The sequence below is a fragment of the Globicephala melas genome, chromosome 8 (assembly GCF_963455315.2).
Source record: "Globicephala melas chromosome 8, mGloMel1.2, whole genome shotgun sequence".
Classification (NCBI taxonomy): Eukaryota; Metazoa; Chordata; class Mammalia; order Artiodactyla; family Delphinidae; genus Globicephala; species Globicephala melas.
In genome coordinates, this window is record NC_083321.1 from 792,324 (window position 1) to 806,285 (window position 13,962).

The 13,962-nt window shown below is 64.1% G+C and overlaps 1 protein-coding gene across 1 annotated transcript in view; it reads left to right on the forward strand.

Moving 5' to 3' along the window:
* The window catches only part of MUC5AC (mucin 5AC, oligomeric mucus/gel-forming), a 30,255-nt gene extending 16,344 nt beyond the window's left edge, over positions 1 to 13,911 (forward strand). Inside the window, exons 33-53 of the mRNA XM_060304367.1 lie at positions 572 to 1,205; positions 2,298 to 3,131; positions 5,394 to 5,511; positions 5,797 to 6,005; positions 6,547 to 6,721; positions 7,098 to 7,348; positions 7,456 to 7,639; positions 8,066 to 8,273; positions 8,737 to 8,915; positions 9,275 to 9,362; positions 9,472 to 9,575; positions 9,758 to 9,789; positions 10,131 to 10,302; positions 10,654 to 10,755; positions 10,910 to 10,947; positions 11,333 to 11,455; positions 12,051 to 12,149; positions 12,446 to 12,565; positions 12,702 to 12,765; positions 12,872 to 12,986; positions 13,361 to 13,911. Of these exons, the coding sequence (XP_060160350.1) occupies positions 572 to 1,205; positions 2,298 to 3,131; positions 5,394 to 5,511; positions 5,797 to 6,005; positions 6,547 to 6,721; positions 7,098 to 7,348; positions 7,456 to 7,639; positions 8,066 to 8,273; positions 8,737 to 8,915; positions 9,275 to 9,362; positions 9,472 to 9,575; positions 9,758 to 9,789; positions 10,131 to 10,302; positions 10,654 to 10,755; positions 10,910 to 10,947; positions 11,333 to 11,455; positions 12,051 to 12,149; positions 12,446 to 12,565; positions 12,702 to 12,765; positions 12,872 to 12,986; positions 13,361 to 13,631 (4,120 nt within the window). The 3' untranslated portion in view covers positions 13,632 to 13,911. The remainder of the gene's footprint in view (positions 1 to 571; positions 1,206 to 2,297; positions 3,132 to 5,393; positions 5,512 to 5,796; positions 6,006 to 6,546; positions 6,722 to 7,097; positions 7,349 to 7,455; positions 7,640 to 8,065; positions 8,274 to 8,736; positions 8,916 to 9,274; positions 9,363 to 9,471; positions 9,576 to 9,757; positions 9,790 to 10,130; positions 10,303 to 10,653; positions 10,756 to 10,909; positions 10,948 to 11,332; positions 11,456 to 12,050; positions 12,150 to 12,445; positions 12,566 to 12,701; positions 12,766 to 12,871; positions 12,987 to 13,360) is intronic.
* The last annotated feature ends 51 nt before the right edge of the window (positions 13,912 to 13,962 follow it).

Consider the following 13,962-nt stretch of genomic DNA (forward strand, 5'->3'; position numbering starts at 1 on the left):
GCACCACCACTGTGCAGACAACCGGCCCAACCACAGCTCGTAGAACCAGCACCACCACTGTGGAGACAACCAGCCCAACCACAGCTCCTACAACCAGCACCACCACTGTGGAGACAACCGGCCCAACCACAGCTCCTACAACCAGCACCACCACTGTGGAGACAACCAGTCCAACCACAGCTCCTACAACCAGCACCACCACTGTGCAGACAACCGGCCCAACCACAGCTCGTAGAACCAGCACCACCACTGTGGAGACAACCAGCCCAACCACAGCTCCTACAACCAGCGCCACCACTGTGGAGACAACCGGCCCAACCACAGCTCCTACAACCAGCACCACCACTGTGCAGACAACCGGCCCAACCACAGCTCGTAGAACCAGCACCACCACTGTGGAGACAACCAGCCCAACCACAGCTCCTACAACCAGCACCACCACTGTGGAGACAACCGGCCCAACCACAGCTCCTACAACCAGCACCACCACTGTGGAGACATCCAGCTTAACCACAGCTCCTACAACCAGCACCAGCACTGTGGAGATAACCAGTCCAACCACAGCTCGTAGAACCAGCACCACCACTGTGGAGACAACCAGCCCAACCACAGCTCATAGAACCAGCACCACCACTGTGGAGACAACCAGCCCAACCACAGCTCCTACAACCAGCACCACCACTGTGGAGACAACCGGCCCAACCACAGCTCCTACAACCAGCACCACCACTGTGGAGACAACCAGTCCAACAACAGCTCGTAGAACCAGCACCACCACTGTGGAGACAACCAGCCCAACCACTGCTCCTACAACCAGCACAACTTTTGTCTCTGTACCTGAAACAACCCACTCCCAACCCTGGACCACCTCCTGCCAGCCACAGTGCACATGGACCAAGTGGTTCGATGAGGACTTCCCATCTCCTGGGCCCCACGGAGGAGACTTTGAAACCTACAGCAACATAGTCAGAAGAGGAGAGAAGATCTGCCGCCAACCCGAGTACATCAGCGCCCTGGAGTGCCGAGCCGAGAACCACCCAGACGTCGGCATCCAGACGCTGGGCCAGGTGGTGCAGTGCAGCCCGGAAGTGGGCTTGGTGTGTCGGAACCGGGACCAGAAGGGCAAGTTCAGGATGTGCCTCAACTACGAGGTGCGCGTGCTGTGCTGTGAGCCCCAGAAAGGCTGCCCTGTCACACATGTCACAGTCTCCAGCACCTCAAGTGTGAGTGTCACCAGCCAGACAGGGACCACCTTCCATGAGGCCACATCCAGTGCAACCACGGTGCAGACAACCAGTTCAACCACAGCTCCTACAACCAGCACCACCACTGTGGAGACAACCGGCCCAACCACAGCTCCTACAACCAGCACCAGCACTGTGGAGATAACCAGTCCAACCACAGCTCCTACAACCAGCACCACCACTGTGGAGACAACCAGCCCAACCACAGCTCCTACAACCAGCACCACCACTGTGGAGACAACCGGCCCAACCACAGCTCCTACAACCAGCACCACCACTGTGGAGACATCCAGCTTAACCACAGCTCCTACAACCAGCACCAGCACTGTGGAGATAACCAGTCCAACCACAGCTCGTAGAACCAGCACCACCACTGTGGAGACAACCAGCCCAACCACAGCTCATAGAACCAGCACCACCACTGTGGAGACAACCAGCCCAACCACAGCTCCTACAACCAGCACCACCACTGTGGAGACAACCAGCCCAACCACAGCTCCTACAACCAGCACCACCACTGTGGAGACAACCGGCCCAACCACAGCTCCTACAACCAGCACCACCACTGTGGAGACAACCAGCCCAACCACAGCTCATAGAACCAGCACCACCACTGTGGAGACAACCAGCCCAACCACAGCTCCTACAACCAGCACCACCACTGTGGAGACAACCAGCCCAACCACAGCTCCTACAACCAGCACCACCACTGTGGAGACAACCGGCCCAACCACAGCTCCTACAACCAGCACCACCACTGTGGAGACAACCGGCCCAACCACAGCTCGTAGAACCAGCACCACCACTGTGGAGACAACCAGCCCAACCACAGCTCCTACAACCAGCACCACCACTGTGGAGACAACCAGCCCAACCACAGCTCCTACAACCAGCACCACCACTGTGGAGACAACCGGCCCAACCACAGCTCCTACAACCAGCACCACCACTGTGGAGACAACCGGCCCAACCACAGCTCCTACAACCAGCACCACCACTGTGGAGACAACCGGCCCAACCACAGCTCCTACAACCAGCACCACCACTGTGGAGACAACCGGCCCAACCACAGCTCCTACAACCAGCACCACCACTGTGGAGACAACCGGCCCAACCACAGCTCCTACAACCAGCACCACCACTGTGGAGACAATGGGCCCAACCACTGCTCCTACAACCAGCACAACTTTTGTCTCTATACCTGAAACAACCCACTCCCAACCCTGGACCACCTCCTGCCAGCCACAGTGCACATGGACCAAGTGGTTCGATGCGGACTTCCCATCTCCTGGGCCCCACGGAGGAGACTTTGAAACCTACAGCAACATCGTCAGAAGAGGAGAGAAGATCTGCCGCCAACCCGAGTACATCAGCGCCCTGGAGTGCCGAGCCGAGAACCACCCAGACGTCGGCATCCAGACGCTGGGCCAGGTGGTGCAGTGCAGCCCGGAAGTGGGCTTGGTGTGTCGGAACCGGGACCAGAAGGGCAAGTTCAGGATGTGCCTCAACTACGAGGTGCGCGTGCTGTGCTGTGAGCCCCAGAAAGGCTGCCCTGTCACACATGTCACAGTCTCCAGCACCTCAAGTGTGAGTGTCACCAGCCAGACAGGGACCACCTTCCATGAGGCCACATCCAGTGCAACCACGGTGCAGACAACCAGTTCAACCACAGCTCCTACAACCAGCACCACCACTGTGGAGACAACCGGCCCAACCACAGCTCCTACAACCAGCACCAGCACTGTGGAGATAACCAGTCCAACCACAGCTCCTACAACCAGCACCACCACTGTGGAGACAACCAGCCCAACCACAGCTCCTACAACCAGCACCACCACTGTGGAGACAACCGGCCCAACCACAGCTCCTACAACCAGCACCACCACTGTGGAGACATCCAGCTTAACCACAGCTCCTACAACCAGCACCAGCACTGTGGAGATAACCAGTCCAACCACAGCTCGTAGAACCAGCACCACCACTGTGGAGACAACCAGCCCAACCACAGCTCATAGAACCAGCACCACCACTGTGGAGACAACCAGCCCAACCACAGCTCCTACAACCAGCACCACCACTGTGGAGACAACCAGCCCAACCACAGCTCCTACAACCAGCACCACCACTGTGGAGACAACCGGCCCAACCACAGCTCCTACAACCAGCACCACCACTGTGGAGACAACCAGCCCAACCACAGCTCATAGAACCAGCACCACCACTGTGGAGACAACCGGCCCAACCACAGCTCCTACAACCAGCACCACCACTGTGGAGACAACCGGCCCAACCACTGCTCCTACAACCAGCACCACCACTGTGGAGACAACCAGCCCAACCACAGCTCCTACAACCAGCACCACCACTGTGGAGACAACCAGTCCAACCACAGCTCCTACAACCAGCACCACCACTGTGGAGACAACCGGCCCAACCACAGCTCCTACAACCAGCACCACCACTGTGGAGACAACCGGCCCAACCACAGCTCGTAGAACCAGCACCACCACTGTGGAGACAACCAGCCCAACCACAGCTCCTACAACCAGCACCACCACTGTGGAGACAACCAGCCCAACCACAGCTCCTACAACCAGCACCACCACTGTGGAGACAACCGGCCCAACCACAGCTCCTACAACCAGCACCACCACTGTGGAGACAACCGGCACCACCACTGTGGAGACAACCAGCCCAACCACAGCTCATAGAACCAGCACCACCACTGTGGAGACAACCAGCCCAACCACAGCTCCTACAACCAGCACCACCACTGTGGAGACAATGGGCCCAACCACTGCTCCTACAACCAGCACAACTTTTGTCTCTATACCTGAAACAACCCACTCCCAACCCTGGACCACCTCCTGCCAGCCACAGTGCACATGGACCAAGTGGTTCGATGCGGACTTCCCATCTCCTGGGCCCCACGGAGGAGACTTTGAAACCTACAGCAACATCGTCAGAAGAGGAGAGAAGATCTGCCGCCGACCCGAATACATCAGCTCCCTGGAGTGCCGAGCCAAGAACCACCCAGACGTCGGCATCCAGACGCTGGGCCAGGTGGTGCAGTGCAGCCTGGAAGTGGGCTTGGTGTGTCGGAACCGGGACCAGAAGGGCAAGTTCAGGATGTGCCTCAACTACGAGGTGCGCGTCCTGTGCTGTGAGCCCCAGAAAGGCTGCCCTGTCACACATGTCACAGTCTCCAGCACCTCAAGTGTGAGTGTCACCAGCCAGACAGGGACCACCTTCCATGAGGCCACATCCAGTGCAACCACGGTGCAGACAACCAGTTCAACCGCAGTGCCTATAAGCAGCACCACCACTGTGGAGACAACCGGCCCAACCACAGCTCCTACAACCAGCACCACCACTGTGGAGACAATGGGCCCAACCACAGCTCCTACAACCAGCACCACCACTGTGGAGACAACCAGTCCAACCACAGCTCGTAGAACCAGCACCACCACTGTGGAGACAACCAGTTCAACCACAGCTCCTACAACCAGCACCACCACTGTGGAGACATCCAGCTTAACCACAGCTCCTACAACCAGCACCACCACTGTGGAGACAACCAGCCCAACCACAGCTCCTACAACCAGCGCCACCACTGTGGAGACAACCGGCCCAACCACAGCTCCTACAACCAGCACCACCACTGTGGAGACAACCAGTCCAACCACAGCTCCTACAACCAGCACCACCACTGTGGAGACAATGGGCCCAACCACCGCTCCTACATCCAGCACAACTTTTGTCTCTATACCTGAAACAACCCACTCCCAACCCTGGACCACCTCCTGCCAGCCACAGTGCACATGGACCAAGTGGTTCGATGCGGACTTCCCATCTCCTGGGCCCCACGGAGGAGACTTTGAAACCTACAGCAACATCGTCAGAAGAGGAGAGAAGATCTGCCGCCAACCCGAGTACATCAGCGCCCTGGAGTGCCGAGCCGAGAACCACCCAGACGTCGGCATCCAGACGCTGGGCCAGGTGGTGCAGTGCAGCCCGGAAGTGGGCTTGGTGTGTCGGAACCGGGACCAGAAGGGCAAGTTCAGGATGTGCCTCAACTACGAGGTGCGCGTGCTGTGCTGTGAGCCCCAGAAAGGCTGCCCTGTCAGCTCTGTGACTGCAAGTCCCCAGCCCTCACTCTCTCCAGAGTCCACCACCCCCACGGTTTCCCTGGTGACCTCCCCTAGCTCCGCAGCGCCCTCCACATCCACGTGCTACTGCAGTGTGGCATCCAGGTTATACTCCGCAGGTATGTGTACTCTACCTGGGTGTGTGGTGTGTGCTGACCCTGGTCACTGTTGTCCTGTTCACAAAACTATGGTGTTAAGGGGAGGGAGGGGTGCCTTGTCTTTGCGAAAGGGCTAGGTCTTTTGTATAGGAAGGCAGTAAGCCGTCTCTGAGGATATGCCATCTACACCTGGGAAGGAAGGCCACCTGCCAGCCCAGCACCCAGGTGGACCACCAGCCTGGTTAGAGTCCCTCCTGGTGATCGCTTCTTGGCTCTCCTAGTGCCCTCCTGTTCCTTTTCTTGCAGGATCCATCATTTACCAGCAGACGGACCTCTCCGGGCACTGCTATTATGCCCTTTGCAGCCTGCACTGCCACGTGGTCAGGCGGACCGACCACACCTGTCCCACCAGCACACCACCTCCCGCCCCGGCCACCTCCACGCCAGTGTCCTCCCCTTCTGCCTCTGTGTCCGTTACTCAGGGAGGATGCCCAAATGCAGTCCCCCCAAGAACGGTAACCTCACCTTTTCTGCCCTTCTCGGGGGCTCGGGGCGGCCAGGGCAGGGACCCTCCGCATCATTCAAAGTAGGCTGTGGCGTCAAGGGTGCATGAAGGTTGGTGGCCCCTCGGCTGACGTAGGCTGACCATGGCGAGCGGCCATTGGTGGCCCCTCGGCTGACGTAGGCTGACCATGGCGAGCAGCCATTTCTGGTCCTCCAGAACTTCTGGGAGGGGGCGCCAGGAGCGTGGGGCCCGAGGTTGAGAATCTGTTGCCTATAAAGGGGGCTAGAGCAGGTGACTGATGCTCCGGACAGGGTCAAACGGCCAAGGAGTGGAAACGGTGGGTGGGTGGAAATGGGCAGAGGGGGAAGGGGGCAACCTCCAACACCCGGAGCCCCTCCCAGTCGGCCGGGCGCTCGAGGGGGTGCTGGGGGAGGAGAGGCCTGGTGTGAGTATTGGTCCCAATCCTGGTGGTTCTTCTCTCCCCGGAGACCCAGGCGAGCCCTGAGCCCCGAGGGGTGGGCGCCACGTCAGAGCAGTCTTTGCTTCCGCAGAATGGCGAAACCTGGGCCATGCCCAACTGCTCTGAGGCCACTTGTGCGGGCAACGGGGTCATCACCGTGAGAGCGCGCCAGTGTCCAAAGAGGCAGAAGCCCACCTGCGCCAACGGCTACCCCGCTGTGATAGTGGCCCACCCGGAGGACTGCTGCCCATCCTACGAGTGCAAGTGTGAGTGGGCGGGGCCGGGGGTGGCGGCCATGGCAGAGAAGGCAGGACGGAATCAGTGGGACCCAGGAAGGACTTCCCAAGGTCAGGGCAGCGGTGGTGGGGCCCAGCCTCCTCCCCAGGTGCCCGGCGGAACCCTGCCCAAGCCCAGAGCAGCCGGGCCACGCAGGCGCGAGGGGGCGTCCGGAGTCTGGTCCCACTTCTCGGCCTCTTTGGGCACCTACTGGACAGAGTTCTGTGTGCTGTTGGCGTGTGGGTCCCGACAACAGGGCAGTCGCCTGCTCCGCTTGGCGCGGGACACACCTGCCCCTGCGGGAGCCCCGGGGCGGTGGGAGGAGGCCCGTCGTGCGGCCAGGTAAGGCGGCTCATCCTCCCGCAGGCGTGTGTAGCCGCTGGGGCAAACCCCACTACGTCACTTTTGATGGTACGTACTACACGTTTCTGGAGAACTGCACGTATGTGCTGGTACAGCAGATCGTGCCCGTGTTCGGACACTTCCGGGTGCTGATCGACACCTACTTCTGTGATGCTGAGGATGGGCTGCCCTGCCTACAGTCCATCATCATCGAGTACCAGCAGGACCGCGTCGTGCTGACCCGCAAGCCCGTCGGAGGGGTGATGACCAATGAGGTGGGGACGCCCTCCGGGCAGCCCCCATTTGTGCCGGGTGGACTCGGGGCGCCAGGCACTGGCTGATCGCCACGCGGTTCTCTTTCCCTTGCTGGGTCCCCGTCTAGATCATCTTCAACGGTGAGGTGGTCAGACCCGGCTTCCGGAAAGACGGCATTGTCGTCTCCCAAATCGGCATCAAGATGTACGTGACCATCCCCGCCCTTGGTGTCCAGGTCATGTTCAGTGGCCTCATCTTCTCTGTGGAGCTGCCCTTCAGCAAGTTCGCCAACAACACGGAGGGGCAGTGCGGTGAGCGCCCGGCCCAGCCCTGCTCTGGCCCTCCGCACTCTGGGCCCTTTCTCTGGCCGGGAGTGTCTGGTGTGCGAAGGGTCGACCTCGGGTGTGTCCCTCCAGGAACTGCATTCTTGGCTGGGGGTGAGGCCGCCCGTGTGGCGCGGAGCCTCCAGGTGATTCTGCTTTCCAGCTGCACCAAGAATGTGCGGCACACGGCCCAGGGGCCTGGCCATGTGGCCCATACGTGAGGCCTCTTTGGGAACTGCCCCAGGGTCTGGCTTCTTGGAGGCAAAAGAAAGCACAGGGAGGTCAGGGGACAGGTCCCACAGCAACCCATCGAGTGCTGCGCGGAGACGCTGGGGCTCGGCCCCCAGCGCCCCAAGGGAGGGTGAGGGTGCCTCTGCTTTCCCCGGCTGACTGACCGCTGCTTCCATGCCCCAGGCACCTGTACCAATGACCAGAAGGACGAGTGCCGCCTGCCCGGGGGGGCGGTGGTACCCTCCTGCTCCGACATGCCCGGCCACTGGAATGTGACACACCCCGGCCAGCCATCCTGCAGCAGGCCTCCCCTGACGCCCACCACAGTTGAGCCCAAGAAAACGTCCACCTCGTGCCTACCTTCGCCAATCTGCCAGCTAATTCTGAGCAAGTGAGATTCCCTGGCAGGGCTGGGGTGTGGGGGGTGTCGAGTAGCCCTGCTAATCCCACGCAGCCAGAGATAGGAAGAAGTGGGCGGGCCTGCAGGGGGCTCCAAGGGAGAGGGGTCACGGCTGCTGGAACGCCAGGCGCAGAGCCCAGCGGGGCTCGTGGCGGGTCGGCCTCTGAGGCGCTGAGGCAGCTCATGGTGGTTCCGGGCATAAGTCCTCAGCCGGCGGCAGCACCCGGGTGCGCAGGGCATGGGGGGAGCCCAGCGGAGAATTTGCAGAAAGAAAAGCTGTGTCGCAGCCAGACACCCTCCCCGCCGCACACAGATGGCCCCAGAGGCTGGGGTCCCTCGGCACACAGGTCGGCCCAGTGACGCCTCTCCCTCGGGGCCCTTCATTAGGGAAAGCCTACAGCCTGGCAACCCCACCACGGAGCTGCCCCATGACCCGTGTGTCTCTGTGCTGCAGGGTCTTCAAGCCGTGTCACTCGGTGATCCCCCCGTGGCCATACTACCAAGCCTGCGCCTTTGACCAGTGCCACGCGCCCACGGTGGACACGAGGTGCTCCAGCCTGGAGCTGTACGCCGCCCTCTGCGCGTCCCTCAGCGTGTGCATCGACTGGCGGGGCCTGACCGCCCACGAGTGCCGTGAGTGCCCCCTCCCCCCCCCGCCCCAGAGTGCCCCGTCCCGCTGGGCGGTGGCAATCAGCATGTTCGAAGGGACAGACACACTGGGCAATCCATGGGTGGGCTTGGGCGGTCAGGGTGGGCTTCCGGGAGGAGGAGGGCTGAGCCCAGGATGGAGTGCATTTGTTTCCTGGAGGGACAAGAGGGGCACCCAGGTCAGAGCACCTGGGCCCAGGGTGCAGGGGTCCAGGGCTCGGACAGGCTGGGCGGTGCAGGGCACACAGCAGGTGCCTGGGCCAAGAGCTCCAGCCAGCGGGGCCCAGGCCAGGCCTCGCTTCTCGTGCCCTCCGGCCTCAGGTGTGGCCTCACCCTTCGCACAGCTTTCACCTGCCCTGCTGACAAGGTGTACCGGCCCTGCGGCCCGTCCAATCCTTCCTACTGTTACATGAACAACAGTGCCAATACCCTGTAAGCACCTGCCCTCTCCCTCTGGGACACGCCCACCCCGCCCTGTGTCCCCAGGCCGCCTCTCCCCACCCTGGAGGTCATGGTCCCGCTCACCCTCCGCTCCCCACAGGGCCCTCCCGGAAGCCATTCCCATCACAGAAGGCTGCTTCTGCCCGGAGGACATGACGCTGTTCAGCTCGAGCTCAGAGGTCTGCGTGCCGGCCAACTGCAGCAGTACGTCCCTGGGGCTGGGCTTGGGGCTTCCACGCACTGGGCCCTCGGGCTCTGCACTTCTCAGCCAGACCCCAGGGCTTTCCACCACAGCCTAGGTTTCCCCCAGCCCCCGACACCGGGTCTGCCCGTGACGGGCTGGGGGCCATGGAAGCCCAGCGATGACGTCCTCTCTTTTCCTCCAGGTTGCGTGGGGCCCGACGGGGAGCCTGTGGAGGTGAGTGTGGCACCCTCGGGGGACTCAGAGGAGGGGCCCGGTTTTCCTGAGCAAAGACTCAGGAGGCCTCCTTGCACGGCCCTGGAGGAGGGTGGGTGCTGGCCCCAAGGCTGGCCGCATCCCGCCCTCCCTGGAGACAACCCCCCACCCTGCTCCCACACAGTGAAGGTGGGGACGGTGGGGAGGGAGGCCGGTCGCCCGCACAACCCCCTCCCACCCCGCCTCCTGGCCCCCATGGGCCTCCCAGAGCCCCAGCAGCCCTCAGCCCCGCCCACACTTTGGAAGACCCCTTGCAGGCCCTCAGCCATGGGCCCGGGTGTCCCATGTCCTTCCCCTAACAGCCTGGCCACACTGTCAGCGTGGGCTGCCAGGAGTGCACCTGCAAGGACGGCACCTGGACTCTGAGCTGCCAGACTCGGCCCTGCGCCCCGCCCCCTGCCTGCCCCGAGCCCGGCTTCGTGCCAGTGCCCGCGGCCCTGCAGACCGGCCAGTGCTGTCCCCAGTACACCTGCGGTGAGCCCCAGGCCGGGCGGGGGCGCACATGCACAGGCTCAGGGCTGGCCAGCTTTGCCCTTGAAGGGTCCCGAGGTGCTGGCACCTGGCGGCACACCCCAGGAGGGTGGTGGGCATACCCTCCCTGTATGTGGCTTCAGCTGCTGACCCCCAGCAGGAAGGCTCAAGGGTGAGGGGTACCATGGAGGTCAGCGCCGAGCAGAAGCCTCATCCCCCGTGGCGTGGGCACCCCCTGGGGAGCCTACCCCCTGTCCACTGGGTAGTCAGTACTCCTGGAGACGCCCAGGGAGAGGCGACACTCAGGCCTGGGAGGGAGGCAGGTGCCCTGACACCCCCTTCCGTCTGCTGCAGTCTGCAACACCACACACTGCCCCGCGCCCGTGGACTGCCCGGAAGGCTCGCGCTCCATCCTGGCCTATAAGGAGGGGGCGTGCTGCCCGACCCAAAACTGCAGTGAGTGTCCTGGCTCAGCGGCGGCCAGGCTGGGGGAACATGCGCCGTCGCCCGGGACTGGGATGCTGTAGTGGTGGCGCGGGCAGCTGCCACTCGGGAGGCTGGCGGGACAAGGGGACGGTGGGTCTGCAGGTCTGCCTTCTCCCCCGAGCAGGCCGGACCGTCTGCAGCATCAACGGCACCTTGTACCAGGTAAGAACCAGCCGAAGGTCAGGCCCCCTGGTGCACAGGGACCAGAGTCCCCCCGTCCTGCCAGCTTCTCCCCGAGGCTGCGTCCCTGCGGGCCTGGGTGGCCTTTGGAGCAGCAGTGGGTTCTTCTGGGACCACAACCCCTGTCCTGAACTTGAGAAGGTCCCCAGCCTCTCTCTCCCCATGCCGGGTCCTCCAGAGCATGTGACCTCCCTGGAGGAGCAGCCTTGGGGCTCTGTCCCCAAGACCGGGACCCCAACCAGGAGGCACTACTGAGGGTCACCTCGGGGGAAGAGTCTGCCTGGCGGGGGCAGGCCTGGAGGGGATGTCCGGGAGGGTGGGGGCACCAGGCCCAGCTGGGAAGACACTGTCGCCTTGACTCCCCCAGCCTGGTACCATAGTCTCCTCGAACCTGTGCGAAAAGTGTTGGTGTGAGTTGCCCGGTGGCCCCCAGTCGGACACGGTCGTGATCAGCTGTGAGACCCAGATCTGCAGCACCCATTGCCCCGTGGTGAGCGTCCCCCCCCACGCTCCCACCCCCACGCAGCGTCCAGACGGGCTTAGGCCACACCCACGCTCCCACCCCCACGCAGCGCCCAGCCGGGGCTCAGGCCACACCCACACTCCCACCCCCATGCAGCGCCCAGCCGGGGCTCAGGCCACACCCACACTCCCACCCCCACGCAGCGCCCAGCCGGGGCTCAGGCCACACCCACACTCCCACCCCCATGCAGCGCCCAGCCGGGGCTCAGGCCACACCCACACTCCCACCCCCACGCAGCGCCCAGCCGGGGCTCAGGCCACACCCACACTCCCACCCCCATGCAGCGCCCAGCCGGGGCTCAGGCCACACCCACACTCCCACCCCCACGCAGCGCCCAGCCGGGGCTCAGGCCACACCCACACTCCCACCCCCACGCAGCGCCCAGCCGGGGCTCAGGCCCCACCCACACTCCCACCCCCATGCAGCGCCCAGCCGGGGCTCAGGCCACACCCACACTCCCACCCCCACGCAGCGCCCAGCCGGGGCTTAGGCCACACCCACACTCCCACCCCCATGCAGCGCCCAGCCGGGGCTCAGGCCACACATCCTGTCCCCCTCCCAGGGCTTCGAGTACCAGACACAGAGTGGGCAATGCTGTGGCGAGTGCGTGCAGGTGGCCTGTGTCATGAACACCAGCAACAGCTCTGCTCACCTCTTCTACGTGAGTAGCGGTCACGGGGCCTTGGGGTGAGTTCCGGGCGGGGCCAGCCACAGGCTCCAGGGGGGCCAGCCCCACCCCTGCACAGGGGGCTGCCGGGAGCGCACAGCGACAGCAGGGGTGCTGGATGGATGGCTTCCTGGTGCACTGGGGCCCCTGGGGAGCCGTCAGTGCAAGGCGGGCGCAGGGCAGAGGCCGCGGGAGCCTCGGGGCTGACAGACAGATGGATGCGGCACCCTCCCCTGCTGGAAGGGGGGCCTTGGGGGGGGCCCTCACTTGCTGGTTGGGCCTCCCTGCAGCCCGGCGAGTCCTGGTCAGACCCCGGGAGCCGCTGCGTGACACACAAGTGTGAGAAGCAGCAGGACGGGCTCGTGGTGGTGACCACGAAGAAGGCGTGTGCCCCCCTCGGCTGTCCAGCGGTGAGACCTGGGAGCCCGCCCACCCTGCCCTGCCCAGGGGGGTCGACAGTGGCCACGGGAGGATGGGGCCCTGCATGGGAGTGGGCGCCACCGTCTTGCGTCCCTGCCCTCGCCAACGGTATCTCTGTCCTCACAGGACAAGGCTCGGCTGAGCGAGGACGGCTGCTGCCTCTCCTGCCCCCACCCCCCAGCCCAGAACAGTGAGTGGGCGTGTCTGCCAGGGCCGGGGGGACGCAGGAGGCGGCGGGGGGCGGGGGGCGCCTGGCCAGGGCTGACCTCTGCGCTGCCTCCCGTGTCCCTCCCCAGGGTCGACCTGCGCCGTGTACCACGAGCTTCGGGTCCTCCGGCAGCGAGGCTGCAGCTCCGTGGGGCCCGTGCGCCTCACCTACTGCCAGGGCAACTGTGGGGACACCACCTCCATGTACGTGAGTCCCTGACTCGCCCAGGGCAGACCCGCAACTCCCCCACCCCCGGCCCACAGAGGGCTCCTGCAGGGCAGGGCCTGGGGCGGGCAGACAGGGGCAGGATGGGGGGCCGGGGGCCAGCAGGGGGCTGGGCCGGGGACCAAGGACGGCTCGCGGCCTGTCTGGACTCACACTCTTCTCTTTACTGAGACCCCAGACTCGGGGTCCCCATTGGTGACCTGCTGGTCAAGTGGTTGCTGAGAGGCTGCTGGGGCCCCCCAGCCTTTGGGGGCTCAGAAGGAACCACAGGCCCTCAGCTGCCGTGACTGGCTCGCGGGAGCCACTGCTAAGCGCCCCCGCGACCTCTGGCTCAGGCGGCCCCTGCCCGCAGGTACTCCCTGGAGGCCCGCGCCGTGGAGCACAGGTGCAGGTGTTGCCGGGAGCTGCGGGCCTCTGTGCGCTCCGTGACCCTGCGCTGTGGGGACGGCTCCAGCCAGGCCTTCAACTACACCGAGGTGCAGGAGTGCGGCTGCGTGGGCCTGCGCTGCGACTCCCACGGGGGCTCCAGCCGCTCAGGGGAGGCGCAGGGTGCTGAGCACAGCCAGGAGGCGGGGCTCAGGCGCTGGAGCAGAGGCGCCCCGGCTCCCCGGCCTTTGCAGTAGACGGGCTGGAGCCCCGCCCTGTCCCTCCAGGACAGGCCCACAAGAACGGTTGTATTCGCGGCAGTCTCAGCCTCCAGGGCCAGTGGAACCTGAGCCCCGGTCCAGGTGACCCAAGCCTAGGACGCACGGTCCACCCCTCTCGTCCCTCTCCGAGTCCAGCGGCCCCGGGTGTGCAGTGGCCCTGACGGGCTTGCAGCCGCCTGCTCGGGACCAGCCCGGGGGGCAGGGGGTGGGGGAGGCTCCTCTGTGGGTCCAGCCTGCTGGTCCCAACCTTCAGCATCACGTAAGGGCCTGATCCACAGCGGTCCCTCAGATGCAGCAACTGACTGCT